We start from the raw sequence: 9,543 nt of genomic DNA on the forward strand, positions 1-9,543 counted from the left end.
GGTTCCGGGTCTCCGAGATGACACCAGTGTATTACGTGAATCATTGTTTCCCATGGCCCGAGTGTATGCCAAAGTGTAGACAACTGCAGGAAGGGTCAGGTTTTCTGCCTCTACCGAGTAAAATGCAACGTAAATATGATGAACGCTAGAGATGATTACCAGAATGAATATGCCCTGCCTTAAACCAAGAACGCCTCCCTTCTCTGGCAACCAGAGTCCACCAGACTCGACCCAAGGGAGTTCGTCTTCCCCTTGTCGAGCGCCCAGCCGAGCCAATGCCACGCCACACCGCCTCCAGACACCGGTTAGGCGATATAAACCGGCAGGCGACTCCCGAGCAGCTCACTCTTGGGAATTTGCACGTCTTTCTTGTTAAAATCGTGCAGCAATAACCAGCACAGCATCCTCAGCACGAGCGTGCACCATATGGCCGAGGCTGTCGACTCAAGCTTTGTCGTCTCGTCCGCCAGGTCTGGCTGCGGCCCCCCGCCCGGAAACTGCACGGTCAGCATGGGCACCGACTGACTGCTCCCGTCTTTCCTCAGTGAAGGAGGAGAGGCCCTGGCCTCGGGCTCGCTGTCGATGGCGGAATCTGGGGAATGCACCGATGGGGCGTACTGAGTAGTTTGTCGGCGCCCATATGACATGACGGCGCGTGCCCGGACGTGGCGGAGCACTTTGAAGAAATATAGCTCCATGAAAGCCTCCTGGCGCAGCTCGGGGCTGGCCGCCGTGAGCTCGTCGAAGTGTTCTGCCACTTGCTTCACGCCGCCACTTCGCATGCTATTGGCGTCGAAATCGCCTTCGGCGCTGCCCTTGTCGTTGATCATCCTCATGACTTCCTGGAAATGTTCGCGGATGACCATGCGCACAAGGTCACGGTCGCTGGTCTTGAGAAAATTGTCACACCCAACCAGGACATCGTGGAGAGTATTGAGCAGCGGCATGGAATATCCGGGTGTTTTCGACTTCTTATCCACGTCCAGGGCGTGTACCAAGGTCTCGGAATCGTCCATTAACTTTTGGGTCTGCGGATTCCAGAGCACGTCATCTGTATCCGAGTCCGTGATCTTTTTCCAATATTCCCGGACCAGCCTCCGCATGTTGAAAAAGTTCTTGTCCCAGTGGTACGGGGTAGGGTTTGGCAGCATGCGGAAGGCGCTATTGCGGATGTGTAGCGTCTTTCCAAGCATGCCGAGGAGCTCAAACGGAACTGTCTGGTCAGCAGAGATGGGGGAAATGGAGGTCGGGTACGCGTACCTGGGAAGAGATGGCCGTGCTTGGCGTCAGGAGACCGGAAATACTTGGCCGTATCGGTGTTGCACTCAATCAGGACCATGGTCTCGGCAATCTCGTCTAGACTGCCGAGCTGGAGGAAGTTCAGGTCCTTGGTATCCTTGCTATCCTTGGTATCGTCGTTGGGAAACTCGATCCGACGCCTGTCTTTGTTTTCCTGGAACAAGGTTGACACATAGCCGCAGCACAGCTCCTTGACTTCATCGACGGGGATCACCCTATTCTCCTGAAACCGGCTCTTGCCGGTAACCTGGAGGGTGAACATAATGCCAAGTTCGGGGACATTGGTACCCATCAGGATGTAGCCGTTCCCTTCGGCCCGGTACCGCTCCCGCGACCGGTCGAACTCCTTCCAGTGTATCCCCATCATGGCGACAATTTCGAGGAGGTGGCACATGGTCGTAGTAGCGTAGGGCTTTTTGACACCGGCGGGCATGGTATCCCAGCTTCGTTTCTTGGCCTGCAGGGCGACGGCGAGCGTATGTTTCGAAAAATCAACTTGCTCCATCCGTTCGGGCGGGTTCTGTTTGTAGTGCTCTTGCTGCCAGTCCTGGCTTTCCTTCTCCATGGATTGTAACTGCGAGAGCAGCACGACCCACGAGGCCCTCTCGTTGTCGGCGGTGTGTACCGTGCTCTCCTGCAGCGACTGGCGGTGCGCTTCTTCATCTTGTGGTAATAATGCCCGCGTTTCTTTCAAGCTTTGCGGCGTGCCGCTGACGAAGTATATCGGCTGTTTCTTGATGGGGCCTTTGTCGTTGGTGGTCGGGCAGACGAAAATGACGGGGGTCTCGAACTCGACCTCGAAGCGCAGCTCGGTGGCCCGGAATTTTCGTTTTTTGCTCTCGTGCCACCTCCCCATGACGCTTTCGCCGCAGTTCGAGTATCCGGCGGCCGACGCAATGTATTGCTGGAAGACCTGGGCGAAGGTGCCCAGCAGAGCCACCAGGGAAATGACGAGGGCGACCCAGTTGACGATGCCGTCGTCGTCGCCGCCGCCGCCGCTCTCGGAGCTGTTGCTGTTGCCCATATCGGCCATATCAGTTGAAGAGGGGTAGCGGTGTCTCTCGGAGGGGCTGTCGAGGTGGAACTGTTGCTCGGGACAAGCGAGGCAGCCCGCAAGGCTCTCGGGGGGCGAGTCGGGATGGTTCAACGATCGCTCAGGGGCTCGGGGCCAAAACTACCAGTGAGAAGTTGTTTGAACGAAGCGAGGACAACTCGACCTCCTCCGGGGAGCAGGGCCCATTGTATGAGAAAAACAACCGACAACCCGTCCACTCGTTTTGGCCACTTCGGCCTGCACCGTTCTCTGGCTCGTCCTCGGGCATCGCTCGTCGCGGAAAATTGGATGCTGGGGAAGGACAAGGCAACCAATGGGGCGTGCTGCGGCTGGACGCGCACCTGGCCCCGGCCATGTCGGCGAGCCAAGCAAAGTCAACGCCAGGGTCGCACAACAGCCAGATCGGCCCCGTTCTGGATTCCGCCAAGCGGCGCAAGTTCCGCAGCTTCTGCTGTGGAGGTTAGTGGATTTCCATCGTTCGCTTGACCATCCTGTCAGTCAACCCACTTCAAATCTCGAACCTTCGGCTCCCTAACGCCAAATGATGAATGCATAATCGGCTCGGGCTTAGGTTGGTCGGGTAGTTGGCGATGCGGCGGCGCGGTTCGCGGACAGTTCGCGGACAGTCCCGTCTTTCGTGCGTGCGGGTGCGGGGAAACCGGTCCCGGTTCCGGTTTGTCTCAGGTCGCCCACTCAGAAGTTTCGGGGCCTGCGCGCGCTGTGGTTGGCCGTCGAATCGAAGCCGCCAGAGCCTGCGAGAAACCGCGGGGGACCGAAAATACCTAGTCAAATCATCGGTTTTGTGTCAGCTGGAGTTGGTGATACAACGCCACTAGTTCTATCAGCATCCGCCTCGAAAGTCAAGGTCGGGGGCCAGTGAGTGGACCATCCATTGACACCGTCGCCGTTCACTTTGTTACGGGTGGCTGGCGCAACCCTTCCAATATTTGCAGTGGCCCTCTTTCTCAGCCGAGTGGTCGCTAAGGGATCGGGTGTTGTGGATGTGCCTGATGAGGTGGATTGCATCAGCCCGCGCGGCTGCATCGTTGTGTTACATAACTGAGATACCTGAGACAGGCCTTCCTACCTACACAGCAGATACCTTTCTAGCGGAATGTCGATGACCATGACGTCACTTATGGCCACAAATGGAGACCGAGCTCTGTCGATTTACAAGTCGTAGATTACAAGTCACAAATAACTCACCCACAGCTTCTACAATTTGAGTCAACTTCAAGAGACATCAAACAGAAACGCTGCCATGGAGTCCGCGGCACACGCAAAAGACCGAGATGCCGAAGCAAAGGTGGCTGGCGAGCCACGCACCACAAAGAGCACCGTACTCGAGACGGGCGCCGCCATGACACAGGCAGGTTTAACTCACTTACATTATATGTATCACTTGGTGCAGGACGGGTGCTGATACCCCCTGGACTAGGACTTCTCGCCACTCCAAAACATCTGCGCCCATCTCAACGCTTTCCACGTCTACGCGTCCGAGCCGAGCCGCGTCGTCGAGGCCAACCACTACTGCGGCCACCTGACCGAGGATGTGCGCCAGTGTCTGCTCTACGACAGCCCCTCTCCCGGCGCCCGCCTGATCGGCGTTGAGTACATGATTAAGCCGCACCTATACGAGACCCTGGACCCGGAGGAGCGCCGCCTCTGGCACAGCCACGTCTTCGAGGTCAAGTCGGGCATGCTCGTCATGCCGCAGCCCTCGCCGTTCGTGGCGCAGGCCTTGTGGGACAAGGCCGAGACCGCCGAGATGGAGCAGGTGGTCCGGCTCTATGGCAAGGTGTACCACTTGTGGCAGGTCGACCGCGGGGATAAACTGCCGCTAGGAGAGCCGCAGTTGATGACTAGTCTGACCAAGGCGGACCAGCTGCCGGGGTTGGAGGACGTTATGCACCAGAGGGATAAGCGGTTTCCAGGCTGTGATTGGCGGAAGAAGAAAGAAATCAGGAAAGATCTCGAGGAGCCTGAGATCCATCCCGGCAAGTGCAAGTAGGCCAAGAGTGTTGTACAAACGCTGACTTTACACAGATGCGGACTACACCTGGAAAAAGAGGTGAAGGAAAACGTTCTGAATTCTACCCGCAAACGACTACTTCACTCAAACCTGGTCGTCTTCAGCCACGACCTTCCCTCGCTCGCTGATGTCTTTCATTCCGTGTTCCCGCATAATTTGCTAGCGGGCTTCTTTCATTTGTAATTCTAATCAGAATTGTCGTGGGTCAGGTCTATTAGAACTGGCTTCGTGTTTCCGCTTCTCCTGCTCGTCCTTTTGTAAAATGGATCGTTCTCGTCTTCCTCGCCCGCTCCAGCTTCGACCTTGATCTTTGTCCCAATCTCGAGACTAGATTCTGTGTGCATCGCGGCGTGGTGTTGGTCCAGCTCCTTTTCGGTAGAGCAGCCAGGCTGCATGCACCCCCATCCGCTTGGATAATCGTGGAGGGACTCTCGATGTCGCCACAAGTCATTCGCTGTATGAAAGGCGGCATTGCATCCGAATGCGAAGCACGGCAAAGGCGGCCGTGTTGGGTTACGGTCCTGGAGGCCCTCGCGGTGACCTCCATCCATTTCTGCCACCCGAGATGCGGCTTGACCCTCACTTGCAAGGCCGATTCTTTGTGATGCAGTGGCCTTATCCGCCAACGCCTGTTCCACCATCTCGGCACCGGTATCAACGCGGGGTTCGGCTTGATGGCTCTCCTCCCATGGGGTGTGAAACTCAGACGTAGTACTTGTGCGCGGTGATTCTGGGCTCGCAACTGCAGCTTGGGGTGTGCCGTCATCTCCAGCAGCGGTGCTGTTTTCCGTCAACCTCACGTACGCACGCGGCACCCAACCTTGACGCTCTCCTCTGTCAGACGACGCTAGCATCCAAGCGGCATCTGCTGAACCTTCAGCGGATCTCAGAATCCACAGTTTTTGTCCTTCGACCAAGGCAAGCTCGCTCGCCAGGCCGGGCGTAAAGTCGTACAACGCAATCCCTCGGGACCACGCCGATTCGTCGTGTTTGTGATCAAGGTCGCCCACATTAACGATTCTTGACCTTGATTCCGATGCTGTTGATGATGCTGTTGAGTCCACGGGGCGCTTCGCCGATTCCGCGTTAGGGATCTTTGGTTCGTCCTTTGATCCTTTCTCCAGATCTCTATCAGATTCGTCCTCAGATTCCGCATTTGCGGGAAGGATGGTCAAGGAAACCTCCTCAAGGTGCTCTGATAGATGTCTTATTTTCCAGCTGCTCATATCTTCCTGGCACAGAGGGCACACCATTTGTTTAGAGTAGCTGGCGAAGCCATGATCTACTTCTAGGTGACATACCCAGTCCGTTTTGTGCAGAAATGGAATCCTGGTGAAGCTGCATTCCGGTATAATACAGACGTACGGTTGAAGGTCAGAGAGGACGTGTTTCCTATCCATCAGCGTTAGCACTGCGAGACGAGTCGAGACACGGGGGGCTTGAGAACGAAAGAAAGGGGACGTTGGCTTGCTTACTTCCAGGACGACTTCCAACTCGCCTTTGGTAACTGGCAGCTGCAGCCACAGATACCACAAATAAAGGGTTCGCCTTTCATGCCCTCAGGAGGGACCTGCGGAATGCCGATCGATCCACCCTTTACGTCTCGGTACGAAAGGAGGGTTTCGGGGCATAAGCTTGGCGAGGGCGAAGTCGACCCAAGGCCCGAATCTTGAAATCCGGACGCAGTTACTCTTCCTTTCGCCTCGGACGCAATGGCTGTTCCTTTCGCCTCGGGCACTGGTCCAAGTTGTAGTGCTGGTCGCTCGGCTGCCCGTGCATTCGCCTCTCTCGATGCATACAGCCTTTTGGCCCTCTCCCAATTCACATGGCCGAGGATTTGCGTCACGGCAGTATCTCCGTTTGGATAACGATGTCGTATGCGCGAAGCCAAATGTTCGGCCGGGTCCCAGTCCACTGTCAACGATGGCGATGCAGGCTGTTCCTTCACAGTTCTGTCTCGAATGGGCTCGTTGTATCTTGGCCCCAAATCGACTAGGCAATGGATGTCGGTTTCGAGGTCTTTTACGATATTGTCGATAGTAGAGTTATTGCTGCTAGACGAGGCGTCGCTTCCGGAGTCGCTCGCTGAATCACTGCCGTCGTCGCTGCCGTGGACAAAAGCTGCCTCTTCGATCAGATCCCGGGTCCGGGCTACTTGTTTGTCTAACCTGCGCTGCCAATCGTCGTCACTACCGGTGGATAGTACCGTCGGTAGTCCTGACAGGGGTCAGCGCCCAGTACAGTCTCAATACTCTTCTTAGATATCTTCACTTACTGTCCGCCAGTGTATTGCAAATGCTCACCAACAAACGGTAAGTGTCATGCCGCAACCTTTTCGATTCGGACAGGACGACATCGAGATCACCGGAAGGCGCACCGTAGCCATCACACCACAACTGCAAGTAGCCAAATACACGGCTTAGCGCGCGGTAGTCGGATCGAGTTGTTTCCAGACGATCCTGTTCTAGTAGGAGCCGGAATAGCTCACATGCTGCCTTCGTGAGATGAGAGGCAAACCCTTCGTGCTTGTGAGCCAGTGCTTCGCAGCCGTCATCAGGAACTACAGATTGTTGCCAAAACTCAATTTCGTTGTCCATTGTGAAGGTGCCTTAGTTGGGGCTTAGGGGGGACTGGATCTGTAGGACGAGTGGGCGATGGTTTTCATTGCGAATCGAGGCCGAGGGGTGAGGCTCTCCCTCCAAACCTCTCAGCTGGGTAACGTGGGAGCTACCTTAGGTTAGGCACATTTGTGAGGGAACAACAGCGCATCGAATGCGGCCTCCCCCTTGTGTGTGGAGGCGGTGCGGGGGGCTATGCTACCCGCCATGCAGCAAGGGGGGCGGTTGGTGACACTTGAACCAATCCCAGCTTCATACGTTCTGGGGACGTTTCATTCCTGCAATTTGCATTTCCAACTCATGGTGGCCAAAAAGGTGATGATTTCTGACTTTCCATCCTCGTAAATGGAATCCGCTTGGTATGTACATAAGGCCACCTGGGAATGGATCCCGTCTCGCTCGCTCTCGGTATAGCGCCGCTTTGTCTTGGGGCATTGAAGGGAGCAAAATATGCGAAGTCCAAAATCAAGCTCTTGAAACACCATGGTCGAGAAATCTCTCGTTTTCGCAAAAGGCTCCGGACCCAGATGTCCATCTTCCGAGATGAGTCCCATTTGCTCGTCCAAGACGCCGGAATCGACCCCGATCTCGCCGCAGAGATGGTCGAGGATCAAAACCACGAACACTGGACCAGCCCAGATCTCGAGTTTCAAATCCAAAACTTCCTCGCCAAGAGATATCTCGGCCTCAAGGGCGTAGCGGAGCAGATCTATTCCCAGGTTGAGGCACTCAGCCGAGACTTGGATGTCATAGAGGACTCGGACCATCCTTCAAGCAAAGGCAAAGTCAGTATTGCGTGACCATCTCCTTATTACTTTTCTTTTCTTCCTCCGAAATTTCTACTCACTCCTTTTGATAATAGCTCGCGGCCAAAGCCCACCGTGCTGGGCAGGCCGTCCGGTTGGTTTCGAAGTACTCTGACCTCGAGGCGAGTCTCGAATCTCTCACCGATTCCGTCGAGGAGTTTCGAAGACTCAGGAAAACGGCGAGGGAGCTGCAGAAGCCAAGGCAGGCACTTTCTATGCGACGAAAGGCTATGCCCCGGACGTACAACTTGGTAGCGAGACATTCGGCTTCGTTTCTGGAATCTCTTTCGAAAACCTGGTCTTGCCGCAACTCCAATGGGGTTCACTCCGCTCACACCGCCAAGTTATTCCTCGAGACAGATGTCTTCGACAGCTGCGTCAACTTCACAATGATACTGGAATACGTAGCCATAGCAGGCAACCTTAAACAGCAGTAAGTATATCCTCGTGCCCTGGGCGCTACTACGGGACTCACGTAGCTCACCGTTTTCGTACTCAGGAGCCTATTATTCTTACGTATTCGTTCCGAGGAACTTTCCTGGGTCGACATCGGCCTCCCGGCCCCGATTGCTTCTCCACAGCCCCTCGAGCCGCCAGCAAAGGCTCGTCGCCTTACAATCGCAGATTCTCCCCAGTCTTGTCCGAGGACCTGCACTTCTCCGCTGGCGAGGCGGCACACGAGCAACGAGAAGCTGGCGCACAATCTATGTCAAGCTAAAGATGTCTGCCACCACGTGTTCGAATGCGGCAAAGCTCTCCATCAGTCAAAGGAGGAGGGCTGCATTGGTTACCTTGTATCCACCGACAATCTCACCCACCAACTCATGGCAAGCCATGACAGGGAGAGCACCGCGATCCAAACCCGTCCCTCGCCGCCGGCAAGTCTTGCTTCTGTAATACAGCACCCCAATCAACAAGAAATACCGGTCAACGAGCAGGTCCGACTGGCCCTCCGTCTTTCTCGCTCAGTACTCCAGTATCACTCAACGTCTTGGTGGCGCCAAAACTGGGACCTCTCCGATCTTTCATACTTTGACATCGATGATGAACTTTCAATCTCCCTCTCAACTCTCCACATTAACGCGAAACTTTCATCTCCGGAGGCTGCCATGTCAATGCAGAGCGTCACAACCCACATACCCGCGCCGCCATCACACCATGACGCCCAGCTCTTGCACGGTATCCGGAACGTGACGCTTCATAGCCTCGGTGTCGCCCTACTCCAGATCGGGAGGTGGGAGGTGATGGATGCCGATGATTTGGTTTCGGTCCGCAAGGCAGCGGCGAAACCTTCCCGGTTGGGGCCTCGATATGACGAGCTCACGGCTAAGTGTTTGTACTGTGACTTCGGCTTCGGGGCCGACTTAAACAAGCCGCAGCTTCAGGGGGCTATCTATGAGAGTGTGGTGCATGAACTGGAAGAGATGGTGGCTTTGCTCGAAGGAGGCCGAAAGTGATGACGGGTGGGATGGCTCGGGACTTGTCATGACTTTCGTTTGGTCATTGTAGAGACGAATAGTGCATACTCATGTGTGTAAACCAGGCTAAATTACGAACCCCCCTCGAAACAGACCGGAATCGCTTCCATGCAAACCAATAATAATACCTAGACCACGCCCATCATCAATGCAGCAACTCCTTCAATGACTTTATCTCCGCCGCCCCCTGCCAGTCTCTGCGATGACCCGAAAACTCCAATCGTCATGGCATCGCCCTGTACGGAAACCTCAACAT

At 55.4% G+C, this 9,543-nt stretch overlaps 5 protein-coding genes across 5 annotated transcripts; 2 read left to right on the plus strand and 3 right to left on the minus strand.

The window, feature by feature from the left end:
- Positions 1 to 131: 131 nt before the first annotated feature.
- On the minus strand, positions 132 to 2,499 carry B0H64DRAFT_42584 (uncharacterized protein). The gene is made up of 2 exons (XM_062805704.1): positions 1,261 to 2,499; positions 132 to 1,213 (listed from the first exon to the last, which is right to left on the minus strand). The coding sequence occupies exons 1-2, from the start codon at positions 2,330 to 2,332 to the stop codon at positions 306 to 308; spliced, it is 1,980 nt and encodes a 659-aa protein (XP_062654623.1). The 5' UTR covers positions 2,333 to 2,499; the 3' UTR covers positions 132 to 305.
- Positions 2,500 to 3,477: 978 nt separating this feature from the next.
- Positions 3,478 to 4,467, plus strand: B0H64DRAFT_42572 (uncharacterized protein). The gene is made up of 2 exons (XM_062805696.1): positions 3,478 to 3,722; positions 3,792 to 4,467. Exons 1-2 carry the CDS (start codon positions 3,615 to 3,617, stop codon positions 4,362 to 4,364), a joined length of 681 nt encoding a protein of 226 aa, XP_062654624.1. The 5' UTR covers positions 3,478 to 3,614; the 3' UTR covers positions 4,365 to 4,467.
- On the minus strand, positions 4,468 to 6,024 carry B0H64DRAFT_42573 (uncharacterized protein). The gene has a single exon (XM_062805697.1). It carries the CDS (start codon positions 5,783 to 5,785, stop codon positions 4,571 to 4,573), a length of 1,215 nt encoding a protein of 404 aa, XP_062654625.1. The 5' UTR covers positions 5,786 to 6,024; the 3' UTR covers positions 4,468 to 4,570.
- Positions 5,857 to 6,982, minus strand: B0H64DRAFT_377880 (uncharacterized protein; the record flags this gene model as incomplete). Its single annotated transcript, XM_062802546.1, has 2 exons — positions 5,857 to 6,602; positions 6,661 to 6,982. 2 exons carry the CDS (start codon positions 6,980 to 6,982, stop codon positions 5,857 to 5,859), a joined length of 1,068 nt encoding a protein of 355 aa, XP_062654626.1.
- A 323-nt stretch (positions 6,983 to 7,305) lies between these two features.
- Positions 7,306 to 9,266, plus strand: B0H64DRAFT_435993 (uncharacterized protein; the record flags this gene model as incomplete). The annotated part of the gene is made up of 3 exons (XM_062806163.1): positions 7,306 to 7,788; positions 7,866 to 8,242; positions 8,309 to 9,266. Exons 1-3 carry the CDS (start codon positions 7,387 to 7,389, stop codon positions 9,264 to 9,266), a joined length of 1,737 nt encoding a protein of 578 aa, XP_062654627.1. The 5' UTR covers positions 7,306 to 7,386.
- Between the last annotated feature and the right edge of the window lie 277 nt (positions 9,267 to 9,543).

The sequence above is a fragment of the Chaetomium fimeti genome (genome assembly GCF_033439085.1).
Source record: "Chaetomium fimeti strain CBS 168.71 chromosome Unknown B0H64scaffold_10, whole genome shotgun sequence".
NCBI lineage: Eukaryota > Fungi > Ascomycota > Sordariomycetes > Sordariales > Chaetomiaceae > Chaetomium > Chaetomium fimeti.

What these genes read in the sequence shown, in the direction of transcription:
- B0H64DRAFT_42573 (XM_062805697.1), bottom strand. Translation starts at nt 5,785, where the DNA reads ATGGATAGGAAACACGTCCTCTCTGACCTTCAACCGTACGTCTGTATT.
- B0H64DRAFT_42572 (XM_062805696.1), top strand. Translation starts at nt 3,615, where the DNA reads ATGGAGTCCGCGGCACACGCAAAAGACCGAGATGCCGAAGCAAAGGTG. An exon ending in CGGGCGCCGCCATGACACAG is followed by an intron (nt 3,723 to 3,791) that starts GCAGGTTTAACT and finishes CCCCTGGACTAG; the next exon opens with GACTTCTCGCCACTCCAAAA.
- B0H64DRAFT_42584 (XM_062805704.1), bottom strand. Translation starts at nt 2,332, where the DNA reads ATGGCCGATATGGGCAACAGCAACAGCTCCGAGAGCGGCGGCGGCGGC. An exon ending in GCACGGCCATCTCTTCCCAG is followed by an intron (nt 1,214 to 1,260) that starts GTACGCGTACCC and finishes CTGACCAGACAG; the next exon opens with TTCCGTTTGAGCTCCTCGGC.